This window comes from Diceros bicornis, chromosome 2 (genome assembly GCF_020826845.1).
Source record: "Diceros bicornis minor isolate mBicDic1 chromosome 2, mDicBic1.mat.cur, whole genome shotgun sequence".
Lineage (NCBI taxonomy): Eukaryota > Metazoa > Chordata > Mammalia > Perissodactyla > Rhinocerotidae > Diceros > Diceros bicornis.
In genome coordinates, this window is record NC_080741.1 from 21332007 (window position 1) to 21355062 (window position 23056).

The 23056-nt window shown below is 39.2% G+C and overlaps 1 protein-coding gene across 1 annotated transcript in view; it reads right to left on the reverse strand.

The window, feature by feature from the left end:
• The window catches only part of COL6A6 (collagen type VI alpha 6 chain), a 124291-nt gene extending 108375 nt beyond the window's left edge, over nt 1–15916 (reverse strand). Inside the window, exon 1 of the mRNA XM_058553315.1 lies at nt 15829–15916. Coding sequence (XP_058409298.1) covers nt 15829–15899 — 71 coding nt within the window. The 5' untranslated portion in view covers nt 15900–15916. The remainder of the gene's footprint in view (nt 1–15828) is intronic.
• Between the last annotated feature and the right edge of the window lie 7140 nt (nt 15917–23056).

Here is a 23056-nt window from a genome sequence, read left to right on the forward strand (position 1 = left end):
GGTGACTAAAATTTCAACAAGGCAAATTCACTAGGAATTAAGTGCCCAACCTAGAAATTAGAAAGAGTACAGAATAAATCCAAAAGAAGTAGAGATACTAAAATAGTAAAAATTTGAGCAGAAATCAGCAAACTAAAAAATAAAGATGAAGAAAATTAAGCTTTGAAAACACCAACCTCACAGTAGGCAGATCAAAAAAAAAAAATGGAGAGAGAGAGAAGACACAGATAATTGTATGAATGAAAAAGGAGACATTACTATAGATAAGGCAAAGATGTTTTAAAAATTGAAGTGGTAGTTAAAAAACATTCACTGAGGGGCCGGCCAGGTGGCATAGCGATGAAGTTGGCACTCTGCTTCGGCAGCCTGGGGTTCGCAGGTTCAGAACCCGAGCGTGCACCGACGCACCACTTGTCAAGCCATGCTGTGGTGGCGTCTCATATAAAGTAGAGGAAGATGGGCTCAGATGTTAGCCCAGGGCCAGTCTTCCTCAGCAAAAAGAGGAGGATTGGCTACAGATGTTAGCTCAGGGCTGATCTTCCTCACACACACACACAAAATTCACTGAAAGAAAACTCCAGGCCTAGATGGTTTTATTGGCAAATTCCACCAAACTTTCAAGAAACAGATCATCTTAATCTTTTACAAATTGTTTCAGAGATTAGAAAAAGATGAATAGTAGCCATTTTTATGGGGATAGTATAATCTTGATATGCAAACCAAAGATAATATGAGAAAGGAAAATTAAAGGCCCATTTTACTCATGAATATAAATATGAAAAATCCTAAATAAATCACTAGCCAATCCACTCCCTGTAAGGAAGATGGAAACTTACTTAACCTGACAAAATATATATTTTAAAAATATGCAATGTATATCATCCTAATGGAGAAATATTAGAAATACTCTCTTTAAATGAAGAACCAGAAAAGGTGGCCCTCATTCACTGCTAGGTTCTAGCAAAATTAAAGCCACAAGTACTGAAAAAAAATAAGAACAAATAAAACTGTCATTGTTTACAAGTGATATGATTGTTTACATATATAGACAAATTATTAAAAATAACAAGGAAAGTATTCAAGGTGTCTTCATATAACCTCAAAACATAGAAGTCTATCATATTTCCATATGTCCAGAATAAGCAGCTAGAATATTTAAGTCTTTTTAGGAGTTAAGTTAAAATAGCAACAAAATATCAAATCAAGAAATAAACATTAAAATATATAAAAGATTAATAAAAAATAAACATTAAATTAATTATAAAACATCAATTAAAAAATATTAAAATACGTAAAAGATAGCAAAATTTATAAAACTTTACTTAAGAACAATGTGACCAAAGGAATGGAATAGACAGCCCAGAGACACTCGTGCATAGTTGCCACAGCAGACCAGTGGAGTTGGGGGAGGATGGTTATTCACATGGAAATAGGTAAAATTGAATCTCTCCTTCACACTGTACACAAAAGTCAACCACAGATGGATAAAGTTCTTAAGTGTTAAAAGCAAAACTTTAAAATATTAAGTAAAAACCATAGGTGGACCTATGGACATATTTTTCACCTGGGTTAGACTTAGGGAAGAATTTCTTAAACTAGACACAGAAAGTACCAAAAAAGAAAAAAAATTAATAAACTTTACAATGTTAGAGTGAGAACTTCTTTTCAAAGATATCACAAAGAAAGTGGAAAGACAGATTACATATTGGAAAAAGATATTCATAATACTGACAAAGAATTGGTATAAAAAAATATATAAACGTTTCTAGAATTTCTAGGAATAAATAGCCCAAAAGTAAATGGGCAAAAAAAAATGAACAGACATTTCATAGAATTGAAAAACATATGGGCAATAAACATATGAAGAAATGTCCAAACTCATTTGTGATCAGGGAAATACCAATCAAGATCATATTGAGATATTGTTTTATATTCATTCCATTGGCAAAAATTAAAAAGTCTGACAAAATCAAGTATTGAAGAGAATGTGGATAAACAGGACCTCATACACATTGTTGGTGGAAGTGTAAATTGGCACTGCCACTTTGGAAAACAGTTTGGCACTATCTTATAAAACATTCTCATGCCCTATGACCTGGCAATTCTACCCATGTGGGAAGTTCTTGCACATATATGTCAGGTGATGTGTTCAAGTATTTTCACAGCAGCACTGATTGCAATAGCACAAACCTAGAAACAACCCAAGAAGTTGTTGTTGGTAGGAAAAAGGAATAAATTAATGTAGCATAATTGCACAAAGTAATATTATAAATCAATCAACTGAATTAACTACAGCTAGGTACAAAAACTTGAATAACTTAGGAATATAATGAGTGAAAAAATAAATTCCAGAAAACTACATGCAGCATGATATTCTTTCAAATTAGAAACAACTAAAATTAAGTTATACAGTTTTAAGGGACTATAAGTGTGATGACACTACAATTAAAAAGCAAAAGGATGGTTTCCAGTCCAACATGTAAGACGCTTGGGAGTTGCCACTCCATCCCAACAACCAGTAAAAAGATGAACAAACTGAACGGTCAATGACTCTTCTTAGATCTGTAAGGGAAGTGAGGTCACAGGGCAAATGGCTACCCCCAAAACTGGAGACCAATAGGCAAATTCAGAGATCACAACTGACCAGAGAAGAAACCAATGAACTGAAACCTCCACAGGAACCAGTGCTGAGGTAGGAAAACCTGAACTGTAACTGATGAATTGCTGGAGGCTCAGTGTGGACAAGTCTGAGACATAAAAACTCCAGGAGGACCCAGTCATCGGGGGCCCCACACTTTTGTGAGTTTTACCTTAGAGCTCCACCAGTTTCTCACAATGAATATCTGAGAAAAATATCCCCCTGTTTCCAGCAGGGATAAGGGACAAGGAACCATTTTGAAATACATCAGAGCATTCTGTTCTTCTTAACAAGTTCTGCCCTCATGAGAATCTAACCAGAGCCTAACCAGCTGGGTTTTTTTTATTAGAGCCTAACTAACCTGGGAGAAGGAATACATGCAATTCCAGCCCCCTCTAGCCATGCCGTCCCACCTAAGAATGGGGGGTGGGGTGGAGATGAGAAGCACTTGTAAAGTTCACAGTCCAGAGGCACAGGCTCACTAAAAGACTCAGACGTAATCACAGGGCTATAGAACACTTCCCTTCCCCCCACCCCACCCTACCACTGTGTTACTGCTAAAGATCTATTTACAGCAGTTCCTTTACCCACTACATCATGTCTGGCTATCAGGAAAAATTACAAGACATACTAAAAGGCAAAAAAACAGAGTTTGAAGAGACAAGCAAGCAGAACTAGACTCAGATATGGCAGGGATGTTGGAACTATCAGATCATGAATTTAAAACAACTGTGATTAATATGCTAAGGGCTCTTATGGATAAAGTAGACAGCATGCAAGAACAGAGAGGCAATGTATGGAGAGAGATGGAAATTCTAAGAAAGAACGAAAAGAAATGCTAAAGATCAAAAACACTGTAATAATAATGAAGAATGTCTTTGAAGGGCTTATTAGTAGATGGGACACAGCTGAGGAAAGAATATCTCAGCTTGAGGATATCTCAACAGAAACTTCCAAAACTGAAAAGCAAATGGAAAAACTGAAAAAAACACCCCAGAATATCCAAGAACTGTGAGACAACTACAAAAGATGTAATATATGTGTAATGGGAATATCTGAAGGAAAAGACAGAGAAAAAGGAAGATAAATGTTTGAATTCATAATGACTGATGCTCCCTGATTTAAAAATTCTATTATAAAGACTCTATAGTAATTAAAACAGTATGGTATTAGCATAAACAGTATGATATTGGCATAAAAACAGACACATAGATAAATGGAACAAAATAGGGAGCCTAGAAATAAACCCATGCATATATGGTCAATTAATTTATCACAAAGGAGTCAAGAATATACAATAGGGAAAGGATAAAGTCTTTTCAATAAATGGTGTTGGGAAAACTGGACAGCTACATGCAAAAGGATGATAGTGCACTACTATCTTACACCATACACAAAAATTAACTCAAAATAGATTAAAGACTTGAACATAAAATAAAATCATAAAACCCCTAGAAGAAAACATAGGTGGTAAGTTCCTTGACATAGGTCTTGGCATGATTTTTTAAATCTGACACCAAAAGTAAAAGCAACAAAAGCAAAAATAAACAAGTAGAACTACATCAAACTAAAAAGCTTCTGCACAGCAAAGGAAACTATTAACAAAATAAAAGGGCAACCTACTGAATGGGAGAAAATATTTGCAACTCTTAAACCTGATAAGGGGTCAATATCCAAAATATATTAAAAAAAAAACTCATAAGAAATTAGCAAAAAAAATCCAACTAAAATATGGGCTGAACAGGTATTTTCCGAGAGAAGACGTATAGACAGCCAACAGGTACATGAAAAGATGCTCAACATCATTAATCATCAGGGGAATGCAATTCAAAACCACAATCAGATATCACCTCACACCTGTTAGAATGGCTATTATCAAAAAGACAAGAAATAAGAAGTGTTGGCGATGACGGGGAGAAAAGGGATTCCTTGTACACTGTTGGTTGGAATGTAAACTAGTGCAGCCACTATGGAAAACAGTATAGAAGTTCCTCAAAAAATTAAAAGTAGAGCTACCATATGATCTAACAAGTCCGCTTCTTCTTAGCTGAAGAAAATGAAAATGCTAACCCTCAAAAATATATGCACCACCGTGTTTATTGCAGCATTATTTACAACAGCCAAGATATGGACAAAACCTAAGTGTCCATCAATGGGTGACTGGATAAAGAAATTTTGTATATATATACAACGGAATATTCAGAATAGAATAGTGTGCTCTGGGGACCAGAAGCATCAGCATCCCCTGGAGACTGTTAGACATGTGGACACTCACGCCCCACCTCAGACCTGCTGGGGACCATTTTTATAAGATATCTAGCTGATATGTATGCATAGGAAAGTTTGAAAACCACTGGACTAATGGACAGTATTTGTATAGTTTATGGGATATGATCTCAGGGAATTAAATTTACTCAATTAAAAAAAATGAAATGAAACAAAGAATGAAATCTTGCCATTTGCAACAACATGGATGGATCTTGAGGGCATTATACTAAGTGAAATAAGTCAGAGAGAAAGACAAATACCATATGGTCTCTCTCATATGTGGAATCTGAAAAAAACAAAACAAAACAAACCAAGCTCATAGATACAGAAAACAGATTTGTGGTTGCCAGAGGTGTGGGGTGGAGGTTGGGAGAAATGGGTGTTATCTTTTAAGAATTTTAAAGACTGAAAAAAAAAAAAAAAAAAGACAACAGAAGGAAATAAAAAGTATAAATATTGGGAAAGAGGAAATCAATTATTTTTGTTCACAGATGACACAATCATCTATGTAGAAAATCTGAAAGAATTGACAAAATGCTCCTGAAACTAGTAAACAATTATAGCAAGATTGCAGGATACAAGGTTAACATACAAAAGTCAAGATTTCCTATATACCAGCAATGAACAAGTGGAATTTGAAATTAAAAATACAATACCATTTACATTAGCATCCCCTAAAATTAAATAGTTACAAATCTAACAAAATATATACAAGATCTATATGAGGAAAACTACAAAACTCTGATGAAAGAAATTAAGGAACTAAATAAATGATGAGATATTCCATGTTGATGGATAGGAAGACTCAATATTGTCAAGATATCAGTTCTTCCTAACTTGATCTATAGATTCAACACAATCCCAATCAAAATTCCAGCAAGTAATTTTGTGTATATTGACAAACTGATTCTAAAGTTTATACGGAGAGCCAAAAGACCCAGAATAGCCAACACAATTATTGAAGGAGAAGAACAAAGTTGGAGAACAGACACTATCTGACTTCAAGACTACAGTAATCAAGACAATGTGGTATTGGTGAAAGAGTAGATCCGTGGAACAGAACACAGAGTCCAGAAATAGACCCACATAAATATAGTCAATTGATCTTTAAGAAATGAACAAAAGCAATACAATGGAGGAAAGATAAGCTTTTTAACAAATGGTGCTGAAACAACTGAACATTCACACGCAAAAAATATCTAGACACAGACCTTACGCCTTTCACAAAAAAGTAACTCAAAATGAATAACAAACCTAAATATAAAACACAAAACTATAAAACATTAGAAGACAACATAGAATAAAATCTCGATGACCTTGGGTTTGGCAATGACTTTTAGATACAACACCAAAGGCACAATCCATGAAAGAAATAACAGATAAGCTGGACTTCATTACCGTTAAAAACTTCCAATCTATGAACAACAATGTCAAGAGAATGAGAAGACAAGCCACAGACTGGTAGAAAATATTTATAAAAGATACATCTGAGAAAGGATTGTTATTCGAAATATACAAAGAACTCTTAAAACTTGACAATAAGAAAACAAACAGCCCGATTAAAAAATGGGCCAAAGACCTTAACAGGCACCTTAAAAAAGATTTACAGATGACAAACAAGCATATGAAAAGATGTTCCACATTACATATCATCAGAGAATTGCAAATGAAAACGATTAGATACCCTACACATCTATTAGAATGGCCAAAATCCAAAACACTGACAACACCAAATGCTGGTGAGGATGTGGAACAGCAGGAGCTCTCACAAATTGCTGGTGGGAATGCAAAATGGCACATCCACTTTGGAAGACAGTTCGGTGGTTTCTGACAAAGCTAAACATATTCTTACTAAATGATCCAACAGTTGTGCTCTTTAGTATTTACCCAAAGGAGCTGAAAAGTTATGTCCACACAAAACCCTGCAAATGGATGTTTATAGCAGCTTTATTCATAATTGTCAAAACCTGGAAGCAACTAAGATGCCCTTCAGTAGCTGAGTAGATAAATAAACTGTGGGACATCCAGACAATAGAATATTATTCAGCACTAAAAAGAAATGAGCTATTAAGCCATGAAAAGACATGGAGGAAGCTTAAATGCGTATTACTAACGGAATGAAGCCAATCTGAAAAGGCTTACATGCTGTATGATACCAACTATATAACATTCTGGAAAAGGCAAAACCAGGGAGAGAGTAAAAAGATCAGTGGTTGCCAGGGGTGAGGGGGAAAGGACGGATGAATAGGTAGAGGACAGATGAATTTTAGGGCAGTAAAACTACTCTGTATGATACTGTAATGGTGGATACATGTTATAAATTTATCCAAAGCCATAGAATGTACAACACCAAGAGTGAACGTAATGTAAACTACACTACGGACTTTGTGTGGTAATAATGCATCAATGTAGGTTCATCATGTACCACTCTGGTGAGGGATGTTGATAATGGGAGAGGCTATCTATGTGTGGGACAGAGGGCATATGGCAAATCTCTGTACCTCATGTTCAATTTTGCTGTAACCCACTCTAAAAAATAAAGTCTATTAAAAATAAAGCAAAAGAATAATAAACACAAGATCTAGGATAGTGGTTACATAGGATGTGGGAGGCAGGGGGATGGGATTGGGAGGGAACTCACTGTAGATATAAGTTATTGTTAATATTCTAGCGTTCATATGGGTAGAGTTTCATGGTTTTATTACATTAATTAAAAAAGCAAATAAATAAGTAGAAAGTCTTGCAAGGACCCGTGGATAAGAGTGTGTAATAAACTAAGGATTAGGATTAATCCAATTCCATGTACCTCAGATCTAATAAATGTATAGAAAAAGAATAACCAATTTTTTGATTAATTAAATACAGTTAGAGGAAACAACAACAAAAAAAAACCGGAGAAGTAAGCCAAGAGCCCAGTGACATGTTGAGGGCAGGTATGGAACAGTTACAGGGAGAAATGTGTCCCCCTGAGACTGTCATCTGTGATAAGTTTTGTATTAGTGGGATGGGAAACAGGGAAGCAAGACCAAAAAACTTTCCCCAAGTTCATAACTCCCCCTGGAATCCTGAAGAACCCAATTAAAGGAACTCAAATAAAATTTCACCCATGATAAACCACTTAGCATAATCATGATTCCAGTAGCAGACACCTCTAGCTATCCAACAAAAATTTGTGCTACCCCCACTACATTGCAGAGTTGTCACTGAGCAGTGGCTGCCAGCTGGGGACTACATGTCCCAGACCCACTTGCAATGGCTATAGGGTAGAGTTCTAGCCAGTGGAATGTGAGCAGAAGTGATAGCACCCACTTCTGGGCCTGGCCTTCTATCGCCCACAGGGCCCTCCTCCATCTCTTTGCGCCTTCCAGTTGCCTAGACTGGAGACAACCTCAAGAGCCAAATGTTGAAGATGGCAGAGCTACTCTCAACCTGGGGACCTGAATGACTGTGTGGAGAGGAGCTGCCCCATGAATGTGTCTATCCACCTACTTCTGTTAAATCAGTAATAATGTAACATACTATTGTGTTTTCCAGTATACATTTTTGGGTTTATTTGCTACAGCAGCAAGCGTCACCTAAACCAATTCAGCCTCCAATACCTGTGATGGTGGGAGAGCATGAAATAGCAGGGACAGGAAAGAAACTGTGATCAGCACATAGGAGCAGAACAAATTTCTGAGGCACAAGGGGAAGTTGCTTCACTGAAAATGACTTGGCAACTCCCAACGCTGAGGTCACACCTCAATTACACTCTGATCCAGCTGTAGGCTGTGTAGCCTAATAGTTGAACTCATAGGTTCTGGCATCAGGCTACCTGATTAAAAATCCTGTTTGTGTGGCCCACTAACTGCATGACCAGGCAAGTAATTTAATCCCTTTGACCCTGTTTCTCATCCATCAAATGGTGTCAGTAACCACATCCTCTTCAAGGAATTGTTGTAGGGGTTAAATGAACTGATACCTGTAAAGGAGTTGGCACAGCATCTGCTTTGCAGTGGATATTAAATAAATGTTAGCTGTTATTTTTATTCTTGTTATTGCCATCTTTACAATGGGACGGCTTGTGAGTAGAGCAATCTAGAAAAGACACTGGCTAAAAATATCCTGGAAAGCAACTTACTTCCTCTCCTAAAGTCTTTCTCCCATACATTTCCAAACCTTAACATTTGTTTTGGGTTGTATAGGTATAATGTTTGCTTAGGTTTAACATTTTGCACCTTTCCAAGTCCTTTCCTAGCCATTGTCTCCCTGAATCCTGATAGCACCCATGAGGTAGGTAGGAACTATTATTCCCATTTTACAAAGGAAACATCTGAGGCTTAGCAAGGTTGAGCATTTCCCCAGGTCACAGCCAGCTCCAGCGTTCAGAGTCCAGTACTTTTTCCATTACATTATATTGCTTTCCTTGAGGCAAAACCTTCCATGCTATCCAGTTCTCTGAGGATGAAGGAATTTTATCTATTGTGTTAGAATGTACCAGATAATCTATGTTTGTAATTATTTTTTACTGGAAATTATTTCCTTAAATTGTCTTCTTTCTCAGTGAATGAGTTATCAACTGCTGTGAATTTCTGCTGTTTATAGCTGATCCCATTAAGTCTGAATCGAGGCTCCTCATCGCCAAGTTGCTGTTTTTCTATTTGGCTAAAGCTACAAAAGGGCAGCCATACTGACACAATTCACAAAAGCCAACAATGACATCAGCTAGTCTGAGATCTGTCCAGCAATACCCAAAAGGAACAGAGAAGTAATGAAATATGTTGGGTCACTGATAAAATATTTATTCATTGCAGCTAAATCAAAAGCATACATGGCTTAGGATGGCAGGAAGAAAGTCTAACGGGTCCTCTTTAATATCCTGGCAGTTAAGCCCGAAGTAGACATTCAACACATATCTACTAATTGTCGACCTCCTACATTTCAGGTTTAGAAAAGCAAGAGGTAACTGACAAGATTCAGACACAGAGTAGCAGTCTAAAGTTGGCATGGATTTTCTCTATTAGCTTTGAAAAATATTCTGACCTTTCATTGAGCAAAGGAAAGAGTAACTCAGAAGATCCCTGATTTGACTGACTATAGTTGAGGGGAGGGTTCTCTGAATGAATAAGAAGAGCTAAACCAACTGAGCGCTTACTATGTGCCAGGCATTGTTCTAAGGGCTACACTTAATCCCCTCAACAACCCAAGGAGTATCAATAAATATTAGACTCGTTTTACAAACGAGATTGAATCAGAGGGTTAAGTAGCTTGCCAAAAGTCACACAGGAATTAACTGATAGAAGTGGAATCAACTAATCAATCAAATGTGAATATACTGTCCCCAACTGTGTTTGCCTACGTTGAGGGTACACTAAATAATTAAAGAACAATTAATGGTTAAATTATGCACAATTGACTGCAGCTGCCATCTCAGTAAATGGTACCACTACTACAAGTTGCCCAGGCTAGAAGCATAGGGGTTATCATTGATTCCTCTCTTTCTTTCATGCCCATGAGCAAATATTGTTGGTTTTATTTTAAAAAGTAGATCTGAGATCCAGCCATTTCTCAATACTTTTTTTTTACTTCTATCTTAATCAAAGATACCATCTTCTCACCTGGATTTTAGTAAAAGCCTCCTAATTTGACTCCCTGCTGCCACCGTTGCTCAACTACAGATTCTTCTAAAATGCTTTAAACTAAAAAATAAGATCACACATCTAACTCAAAATTTCTTACCATGCCCATCAAGGCCCTACAGGGCCTGGCTCCTACTAATCCTCATCTCCTTCTTATCTCCCCCTCCCCCACACCACTCCAGTTTCGCTGATCTTGATTTTTCTTGAACAGGACAAGTTTGCTCTACCTCAGAACCTTTGCGTTTTCTGCTTCCTCACTTTGCTAAGATGTTTGTTTAAATAACATGTCCTCCTTAGACTTTTGATTAGCACCCTATTGAAAATAATTTCCCCTCGCGTGTCCCCCATCACATTATTGACTGTGGAAAATATAATAATTTGGGGTATTTTAAAATAAAATATAACTAAAATATTAGACAACAATAACACGGAAGATGGGAGGGGGATATTATTCAAGAAAAGCATAGCTATTTATTAAAATTAAACTCTGATAAAACAAAAGACCCTCCAAAAGCAATATGTCAAAATACAAACCAAAATCATTATGACTTTGGAAGAAATTCTTAAGGAAGATACAATAAGGTACAGACCGTAAAGGAGTGAATGTAAGTACATCAAAATGTTAAATGTTGACAAAAGACATCATAAATAAGAAAGAAGCAACTAGAGGGGCCGGCCCGGTGGCGCAAGTGGTTAAGTGCACACGCAACGCTGCGGCGGCCCGGGGTTCGCGGGTTTGGATCCCCGGTGCGCACCGACGCACCACTTGGCAAGCCATGCTGTGGCGGAGTCCCATATAAAGTGGAGGAAGATGGGCACGATGTTAGCCCAAGGCCAGTCTTCCATAGCAAAAAAAGAAGAGGATTGGCAGATGTTAGCACAGGGCTGATCTCCTCACAAAAAAAAAAAAAAAAAAAAGAAACAAGCAACTAGACTAGAGGAACAACATATTTAACCAGCAAAAGATTACTACCCAGAAATATTAAGTATTTCTACAAATCAATAAGAAACTACTAAACCCAATAGAAAAATGGACAATGGATATGAATAGGCAATTCACAGCAGAGGTAATCTGAATGGTCAATAGACACATGAAAAGATCCTTAACCTTATCAATAACAGGGAAATGCATATTAAAACAATAAGATTCCATTTCCCTCCTATTAGACTGGCAAAAAGTAGAGACTGACAATACCAAGGCCTGAGAAGGATGTAGGAAAATTACAGCTCATGTACATGGCTGGTGGGAATATACTTTGACACACTCACTTTAGAGAGCAATTTGGCTTAATCTATTAAAATTAAAGATGATCCAGAAATTTCATTTAAAGTATATACCCTAGAGAAACTCTGGTACAAGTGCACAAGAAGACTTCTATGAACATTTGTAAAAATTGCAAATCATCTAAATGCTCGTGAAGAGGAAAACGAATTAAACGGGCGCATACTCATACATGAAAATAGTATTGAAGCATTAAATGAACAGTTTAGCTCTACATGCTTTAATAGGAACAAATCTCAAAACACATTGAGAAAACTAGTTGTAGGTTGATATGACCTCGCTGCAGCAGGGCTCCCATCCCTGGATGAGAGGATGAGGGAAGATGTCCCAGAAGAAGTATAATGTCATCCATGTAAAACTATTAAAACATATCAAAATATTTTTTAAGCATATGTATGTGAAAGCAAACCTGGGAATAACATGAATTAACTGAAGAACAGTGGTCCCCTCGGAAGGCAAAATGGAAAACAGGATCAGGGCGGGGGACGAAGGGGACTTCAACCCTATCTGGAATATTTTATTTCTTTAAAAAAGTCTGAAACAAACATTGCAAGATGTTAGTATTAAATCTGGCTAGGGGGTATTTGTTACATTATTCTTTGTAGTTTTCTGTATATTTCAAAGAAACCATGAATAAGGGAGGAAAAAAGAGTGTTAAATGATGTAGTGCAGGAAGTAAGAAGGAGCCAACAGAAGCTCTTGAAAAGAGAGTGTTCATGTCTTATGAAAACCAATCTGGTAAGGAAACAAATTAAGTATCCCCAAATAGTGAATAAATGAATTTCTATTTTCATTTCAATATATCTTGCCTTTAAAAAAAATTCCTGAGGTGTAAGGATACAAAAGCATCATTGACAGAGACAAGAAACTGCACTTAGAAATACGGTAGATTAAATATGGCCATGAATTCTTTGTTACTGCTTCCATTGAGACGGAGGTCTAATTTCCCTCCCCTTGACCCTGGATTGGGCTTATGACTTAATCAATAGAATACGGCAGAAGTGATGTCTTGAGACTTTCAATACCATGTCATAAGAAGCTTTGTAGCTTCCACCCAGGCTCGTAGAGCTATTGGAGCGTGAGAAGCAGCAGCCAGCCAATCGCCATGTAATAAATTCCACTATTCTGGAACCACCATGTTATAAAGAAACCCTAGCTAGCCCCATGGAAGGGCTACGCGGAAAAAAGACAGAGATGTCTGACCAGCCCTCAGACAATCCAGTCATCCCAGCCCAGATGCCAGACGTGATTGAAAAAGCTTTCTGATGACTCCAGCCACAGCCACCATCTGATGATCAAGACCGTGAGCAAGAACTGCCCAGGAGACCCCAGTCAACCCACGGAACCATGAGAGAGAAATTGTTTTTAGGCCACTGTGTTTTGGAATGGTTTGTTTTGCAAAATTAGACAACTGGTACAGGAGGGAAGATCCAGACTTCATATTTTTGAAATTCTGAGTTTGAGGCGTCCACATGTCATGGAAGTAGAGACACCCTGCAGGCAGATGGACACATAGTATCAGAGCCCTAGTGAGTCATCATCACACTCGTGAGTGTAGCCACCTGCTTTGGCCAAACAGTGCACCAGCCCCTGGGATTACAAAATCCAGTAAACACAGCCCTCAGCCGCCTGAACTCACAGTGTGATGGGGGGTGGGGGTGGGGCGGGAGGTAGATCTGTGCTATGGTGCAGTTGGGCTGTAGGAAATCAGAAAAGAAGCATCTCGATGCCTGGGCGGCGGGGGGTGGGGGTGGGGGTGGGGGTGGGGGTGGGAGTGGGGGGTGGCGGGGGGGGGGTTGGTGAGGGGTACAGAGATGATTTTTCTGGAAGAGGACTGCTTCAGCCAGTTCTGAAGGACAAATACTTGGTCTCAAGCATGGGTGCTCCCTAAGGAAATAAAAGACGTAGACAATGAGAATAAGTAGAATTATGGATGAGGGCCATCATTTCCAGGAACTTGAAATCAATAACTAGGCAAATTGCATTGCCTTGGCAGCTGCCACATTAGGTAATTTATATAATAATCTCAGAAGGACACAGAAAGGACGCCGCCTACATTACTTTAAAAGCTATCAGAAGAAGAAAATAAATTAAAACAAAATGCAAACTATGATATGCAAATTCATGTATTTGTTTGTTCATTTAGCATTTTCCAAGGTCATATTTCATCCTAAACTCCCCTGTACTGGCTCTTCTCTTAACAAAAAATAGAAAAGCCACAGTTTTGCTTTTGGCAGGAAAAATCCTATATTTTTATAGTTTAACAAGTGCTTGTACTTCATAACCACTCTATCAAATAGACTCCACCATTTCCATTTTGTAGATACTAATACTGAAACTCAGGAAGAATGAATGACTATCCCAAGCTCACAAGCTGGCAAACGGCAGGATTTGGACTTGAATAAAACTATCTTCTCCTCTTATCAGGGCTGCCCCTTCCTTCGAGGAGGTTCAGCGGAAGTGGGCCAAGTACATGTATGTGAATCTATGAAAAGACTGTTGGAAAACAGTGTCATCAAGCGAAATGTGCACAGGGAAAGACAGGCATAGAGGTGGGATCTGAAAGAGGAGGGAGGGCCATTAGGGCCACCTTTGGCGGGGCTGGGTTTTGAGCTGGATTTTGTGGAAACTGACAAACTCGTTTTGATGGGGGAAGGGAAGAGTGTGCGAGCTCCACGGGCTGCAGGGCAGCCCCTGGTTTAATGGGGGTGAACCAGGGAGAAATGGCCCCTGCATTTTCATAATTATTTATACCCATGGCTTACAACTCGGGGAGATTTTCGTCTCCAGGGAACATTTGACAATGGGGAGACTTTTCCTTTTACTGCCGGGGGGAGGGGGTCAGTGCTACTGGCATCTAGTCAGTGGAGGCCAGGGATGCTGCTAAACATCCTGCAATACACAAGACAGTTCTCCATAACAAAGAATTATCTGGCTCAAAATGTCAATAGTAAGGAAACTATATAGGTTGAGAAATGCTGACGTACACATATTTAACACATTGTATTAGGGGCCTCAAGAGAAATAGAACCAATAGGGTGTGTATGTATATATATCTGGTATGTATAGAGACTATATCTAGATCTGTATCTGTATAGCTGTATCAAGCGGGAGCTTTAAGAAATTGGCTCATGTGATTGTGGGGACTGGCAAGTCTGAAATGTGCAGGGCAGGCTGGAAATTCCAACAGGAGTTGGCATTGCAGTTTTGAGGCTGAAGGCAGTCTTCTCTGGAAACTTGGGAGACTTCAGTCTTCTCAAAGTTGTCAACTGATCAGATGTGGCTCACCCACATTACGGAGAGTGATCTGCTTTACTCAGAATTTACTGATTTAAATGTTAGTCACTTCTTAAAAACCCTTTCAGAGCAACCTCTAGATTGGTGTTTGACCAAATAACTGGGCACCATAGTCTAGCCAAGTTGGCATGTAAAATTAACCCTCACACACATTCAACTTTCAAAACCCTGTGAGGCAAAGATTTTACCCTCATTTTAAAGACAAAGGAAGTAGGAGAGATGGGTCAAGATGGCGGCACAGGCAGACTCTGAACTCACCTCCCCCCGCGGACACAGCCAATTTACAACTACTCGTGGAAAAATTACCCCGAGACAAAACTGAAAACTGGATATGAGGAACTTATGCAACAACGGACAATCTTAACTGAGGTAGAAGAGGCAGAAACTCCCTTCTGGAGAGGAAAAACGCCGCCTTCACAAGCCGCCAGCTTCACGGCCGAACAGGAGCAGCTCACAGGTTCGTAGCCCTCCCTGGAGGCGCGGGGCCCTGAGCCGGGGAACGCCCTCGCTGTGGGCATTTTGTGGACCCAGCACAATCGAGACCAGCAGCATAATATCTGATGTTGCCTGCTACTAAAACATTGGGGAGTACCCCAGAAAACCTGGTTCACAAAGAAACTAAAACCGGCTCTTAAAGGGCCCGTGCGCAAACTCATCCGTTTCAGAAAGCAACCTAAAATCACCAGAAAGAAAGGTGCACAGTGCTGTGGTGAAAAGACACTCACCTAATAGGCCCTGAGTGCATCTCAGTGAGAGGTGAGACCTCTCCAGGGACTGGGACATTGGCGGCGGCCATTGTTGTGGCCTGGTGTGGGCGTGCTGACACAGACGCCATTGGAGTTCTCCCTGGGGCCTGCTAGCCCAGGGTCTGCCCCACCCGCTAGAGCACCGATTTAATCCAGCTCAGCCAGGGCAGGCAGCCCACCCTAGAGACTGGCCCCACCCAACAACAAGCCCTCAGGCAACTTGTGGGCCTGCATAGATTGGTGAGTGGATTCTCTGCAGCCTGGCAACTGAGCCGACTTCAGTGGGGCAGGGAGTGCACAAGGAGTGGGTGGAGAGTGTGGGGCGTCTGTGGAGTGTGTGGGGCTCCCACCGTGGAGAGACTGGGTCTGCTTCGGAAGGTCGGGGCACGCACACGGGGCAGAACTGTGTTGACTGTGTGTGTGGACCTGTGGGTGGCAGGGCTTGTCAGCTGCAGAAGACTTGTGCTTCTCAAAGACCCACATAGGGGGTTTGCCCCACCTTCAAAAGCCTGAAACAATTGGGTGCTCCCATGCCTGAGGCCAGCCCCACCCAGCTGCAACCCTCAGAGAACTGACAAGAGACCAAAAGGCTGGAGGCTTATAGCAATTGTAAGGCCCTGAGCCTAACAACCTGCCATGCTGGGGGCCTACTCACTTAAAAGAAATACTGCAACACAAATGTGTTAATAGAACTTGCAGCCAACTGTGCTGGGGCTCCCCACACCTGATAAGGAGACTGAAGGGCCCACAACAACTACAAGCAGCTGAGCATTACAACAGCTGCCCAGGAGCATAACTCGGCCTCCCTGGGCGTCTACCGGGAGAGCAAACAGGCCACAACAGAAGGACACACATAGCCCACATAGGGGTCACCCCTGGAACATTGAGAACTGAGGGAAGCACACAGCAGGCCTCCTAAGCCATCACTTACATAAGGTCACCTATCCAAGAGCAGGAGACGTAGCTGACCTACCTAATACGTAGACACAAACACAGGGAAAGAGGCAAAATGAAGAGGCAAAGGAATACATTCCAAGTAAGGGAACAGGACAAAACCCCAGAAAAGGAACTAAGTGAAACAGAAATGAGCAACCTACCCGACAGAGAGTTCAAACTAAGAGTGTTAAGGATGCTCAGTGATCTGGGGAGAAGAATAGATGAACTCAGTGAGAATGTCAACAAAGAAATGGAAGATATAAAAAAGAACCAATCAGAAATGAAGAATACAATACTGGAAATGAAAAATTCATTAGAGGGACTCAAAAGCAGAGTAGAGGATACAGAAGAACGGATCTGTGAGCTGGACGAAAGACTAGAAGAAATTACCCGAGGTGAACAGGTAAAAGAGAAAAGAATTAAAAAGACTGAGGACAGTCTAAGGGACCTCTGGGACAACATCAAGCGCACTAACATCCGTGTTATAGGTGTCCTGGAAGGAGAAGAGCAAGACAAAGGGGCAGAGAATCTATTTCAAGAAATAATAGATGAAAACTTCCCTAACCTAAGGAAGGAAACAGACATCCAGGTACAGGAAGCACAGAGAGCCCCAAACAAGATAAACCCAAAGAGGCCCACATCAAGACACATCATAATCAAAATGTCCAGAATTAAAGATAAAGAGAGAATCCTAAAAGCCGCGAGAGAAAGTCAAGTTACATACAAAGGAAACCCCATAAGGCTATCAGCAGACTTCTCAGCAGAAACCTTACAGGCTAGAAGAGAATGGCATGATATATTTAAAGTGTAAAAGGAAAAAACTTACAGCCAAGAATACTCTACCCAGCAAGGTTATCATTCAAAATGGAAGGAGAGATCAAAATTTTCCGAGACAAGCAAAAATTAAAGGAGTTTGTCACCAAGAAACCCGTGCTACAAGAAATGTTAAAGGGACTGATTTAAGGGGAAAAGAGAAGACCACAAATAGGAAAAATTGTCTATTTCCACGATAAGAGGGTAATGGATACAAATGCACAAAAAAGAGGTTAGATATGATATCAAAAACATAAAAGGAGGGAGGAGGGGAGTTAAAGAGTAGAGCTTTCAGACAGAGGTTAAACTAAAGAGACCATCAATTCTGTATAGAAGAAGGAAGGAAGAGAGAAGGACTACTAAAACACTGAGAAAAAAAAAAGTTAAAAAATGGCAGTAAGTACATACTTATCAATAGCTACTTTAAACGTCAATGGACTAAATGCTCCAATTAAAAGGCATAGGGTGGCTGATTGGATAAAAAAACAAGACCCATATATATGCTGCATACAAGAGACACACTTCAGACATAAAGACACTCACAAACTGAAAGTGAAGGGATGGAAAAAGATACTCCATGCAAATGACAATGAAAAGAAAGCTGGGGTAGCAGTACTCATATCAGACAAAATAGACTTTAAAACAAAAACTGTAAAAAGAGACAAAGAAGGGCATTACATAATGATCAAGGGAACAATCCAACAAGAGGATATAACACTTGTAAATATCTACGCACCCAATGTAGGTGCACCTAAATATATAAAGCAGTTATTAACAGACATAAAATCAGAAATAGACAGTAACACAATAATAGTAGAGGACTTTAACACTCCACTTACACCAATGGATAGATCATCCAAACAGAAGATCAATCAGGAAACATTGGCCTTAAATGATACACTAGAACAGATGGACCTAGTAGATATATACAGAGCATTCCATCCAAAAATCGAAGAATACACGTTCTTTTCAAATGCACATGGAACATTCTCCAGGATTGATCACATATTAGGCCACAAAACAAGTCTCCATAAATTTAAGAAGATTGAAATAATACCAAGCATCTTTTCTGACCACAATGGTATGAAACTAGAAATCAACTACAGGAAGAAAATCAGAAAAGCCACAAATACGTGGAGATTAAACAAAATGCTACTGAACAATGCCTGGGTCAATGAAGAAATCAAAGAAGAAATCAAAAAATACCTGGAGACAAATGAAAATGAAAATACGACATGCCACAATTTATGGGATACAGCAAAAACGGTTCTAAGAGGGAAGTTTATAGCAATACAGGCCTATCTCAACAAACAAGAGAAATCTCAAATAAACAATCTAACAATGCACCTAAAGGAACTGGAAAAAGAAGAACAAACCAAGCCCAAAATCAGCAGAAGAAGGGAAATAATAAAAATCAGAGCAGAAATAAATGAAATAGAGACCAAAAAAACAATAGAAAAAATTAATAAAACCAAGAGCTGGTTCTTGGAAAAGATCAACATAATTGACAAACCTTTAGCTAGACTCACCAAGAAAAAAATAGAGAAGGCACAAATAAGTAAAATCAGAAATGAAAGAGGAGAAATTACAACAGACACCTCAGAAATACAAAAGATTATTAGAGAATACTATGAAAGGCTATATGCCAACCAATTCAACAATCTGGAAGAAATGGATAAATTCTTAGAATCATACAACCTTCCAAAACTGGATCAAGAAGAAGTAGAGAATTTGAATAGACCAATCAACAGTAAGGAGATTGAAACAGTAATCACAAACCTCCCCAAAAATAAAAGTCCAGGACCAGACGGCTTCCCTGGGGAAGTCTACCAAACATTCAAAGAAGACTTAATACCTATCCTTCTCAAACTCTTCCAAAAAATTGAGGAGCGGGGAAAGCTCCCTAACTCATTCTATGAAGCCGACATTACCCTGATACCAAAACCAGACAAGGACAACACGAAAAAAGAAAACTACAGGCCAATATCACTGATGAACATTGATGCAAAAATCCTCAACAAAATAATAGGAAATCGCATACAACAATACTTAAAAAGATTATACACCATGATCAAGTGGGATTTATTCCAGGGATGCAGGGATGGTTTAACATTCGCAAATCAATCAACGTGATACACCACATTAATAAAATGAAGAATAAAAATCACATGATCATCTCAGTAGATGCAGAGAAAGCATTTGACAAGATACAGCATCCATTTATGATAAAAACTCTGAATAAAATGGGTATAGAAGGAAAGTACCTCAACATAACAAAGACCATATATGAGAAACCCACAGCTAATATCATCCTCAATGGTGAAAAACTGAAAGCCATCCCTCTAAGAACAGGAGCCAGACAAGGATGCCCACTGTGACCACTCCTATTTAACATAGTACTCGAAGTCCTAGCCAGAGCAATCAGGCAAGAGAAAGAAAGAAAAGGCATCCAAATTGTAAAGGAAGAAGTGAAACTGTCACTATTTGCAGATGACATGATTTTATATATAGAAAATCCTAAAGAATCCACCAGAAAACTTTTAGAAGTAATAAACGCATATGGTAAAGTTGCAGGATACAAAATCAACATACAAAAATCAGTTGCATTTCTATACACTAACAACGAAGTAGCAGAAAGAGAAATTAAGAATACCATCCCATTTACAATTGCAACAAAAAGAATAAAATACCTAGGAATAAACTTAACCAAAGAGGTGAAAGAGCTGTACACAGAAAACTATAAAACATTGGTGAAAGAAATTGAAGAAGACACAAAGAAATGGAAAGATATTCCGTGCTCTTGGATTGGAAGAATTAACACAGTTAAGATGTCCATACTTCCTAAAGCCATCTATAGATTCAATGCAATCCCTATCAAAGTTCCAACAACATTTTTCACAGAAATAGAACAAAGAATCCTAAAATTTATTTGGAACAACAAAGACCCCGAATAAGTAAAGGAATCCTGAGAAAAAAGAACAAAGCTGGAGGTATCATACTCCCTGATTTCAAAATATACTACAAAGCTATAGTAACCAAAACAGCATGGTACTGGCACAAAAACAGACACGCAGATCAATGGAATAGAATCGAAAGCCCAAAAATAAACCCACACATCTATGGACAGCTAATCTTTGACAAAGGAGCCAAGAACATACAATGGAGAAAAGAAAGTCTCTTCAACAAATGGTGTTGGGAAAACTGGATAGCCATATGCAAAAAAATGAAAGTAGACCCTTACCTTACACCATACACAAAAATTAACTCCAAATGGATTAAAGACTTGAATGTAAGACCTGAAACTATGAAACTTCTAGAAGAAAACATAGGCAGTACACTCTTTGACATCGGTCTTAGCAACATATTTTCAAGCACCATGTCTGACCAGGCAAGAGAAACAATAGAAAAAATAAACAAATGGGACTACATCAAACTAAAAAGCCTCTGCACAGCAAAGGAAACCATCAACAAAACGAAAAGACAACCTAACAATTGGGAGAAGATATTTGCAAACCATACTTCTGATAAGGGCTTAATCTCCAAAATATACAAAGAACTGATGCATCTCAACAACAAAAAAACGAACAACCCAATTAAAAAATGGGCAAAAGACCTGAACAGACATTTCTCCAAAGAAGATATACAGATGGCCAACAGACACATGAAAAGATGTTCAAAATCATTAACTATCAGGGAAATGCAAATCAAAACTACAATGAGATATCACCTCACGCCCGTCAGAATGGCTATAATTAACAAGACAGGAAACATGTGTTGGAGAGGATGTGGAGAGAAGGGAACTCTCATACACTGCTGGTGGGAGTGCAAACTGGTGCAGCCACTATGGAAAACAGTATGGAGATTCCTCAAGAAATCAAGGATAGAACTACCATATGATCCAGCTATTCCACTGCTGGGTATTTATCCAAAGAACTTGAAAACACCAATGCATAAAGATACATGCACCCCTGTGTTCGTTGCAGCATTATTCACAATAGCCAAGACTTGGAAGCAACCTAAGTGCCCATCAAGGGACGAATGGATAAAGAAGCTGTGGTATATATACACAATGGAATACTACTCAGCCATAAGAAACGATGAAATCCAGCCATTTGTGACAACATGGATGGACAATGAGAGTATTATGCAAAGTGAAATAAGTCAGAGGGAGAAGGTCAAATACCGTATGATTTCCTTCATTAAGTAGTAGATAACAACAACAATAAACAAACACATAGAGACAGAGATTGGATTGGTGGTTACCAGAGGGGAAGGGGGGAGGGAGGAGGGCAAAAGGGATAATTCGGCACAGGTGTGTGGTGATGGGTTGTAATTAGTATTTGGGTGGTGAACATGATGTAATCTATGCAGAAATAGAAGTATAATGATGTACACCTGAAATTTATACAATGTTATAAACCAATGTTACTGCAATAAACAAAAAATTTAAAAAAAAAAAAAGATGAAGTAAAATTCAGTGAAGTTAATAAATTTTCCCATAGTTGCTCAGCTAATACTACTAACAGTTACCCTATTTTGAGTACTTCCTGTGAGCAGAGGCTGTGCTAACAGCTCTGTATTGTTAATCCAATTGAGGTAGCTACTATTATTTTTGTCATGTCCATTTTATAGATGAGAACACTGCGACACAGAAAGGCAATGTAGATTTCCCAGAGCCAAACAGTTTTTAACAGAGTTTCATAGGGCCAGGCTTTGAAACAATGCAGTTTGGCTCCAAAGCCCATACCCTAACCTGTGGTCCTCACACAGAGTCACTGGGGGGGCTAATTGAAAGAAATTCTTGACCCTATCCCAGAGACTGAATCAGTAGGTCTGGGGTACCAATTTGTAACAATCCCCCAGGTGATGCTAATGTGACAGGCCTGGGGACCACGCTTTGCCTGTAAATCACTGCACTGCGCTCTGCTTTAAGCAGCAATGAGCCGGGCTGGGCCAAAGTGCATTGTCGTTGTTAATGCCATCGAGTCCATTCCAACTCCTAGTGATCTGCATACAGCAGAGTGGAACCATGCCTATTCCTTTTGTGCCATCCTCTCATCTTCTGGTGCTGATTCAGACAACGCTCTGCTGCTATTCATAAGGTTTTGCCAAAGTGCGTGCATTCCACAAATATTCCTGAGCCCCTGTTATACGCCAGGTATAGTGGTTCTGGTCACCAATTCCAATGCGTGTGGGGGGGATTCCACACCTCCAGACAATTCTCTAATGCCAGCTGGGTGTCCTACAATTCAACTCAATTTTGACACTATCGATCTGGAGATAGCAACAGATCCCACAGGTTAAGGGCTCAGTCCCACAAGAACCCCACCCCCACTTCAGATGTCAATCACAAGTCCAGGTTGTCACCTGTGCTTCTGACTGAACGACTATAAATCAGAGGTTCCCACAACCTTCTCCTAGGGTTAGATTAATTTGCTGTACCAGCTCACAGAACTCA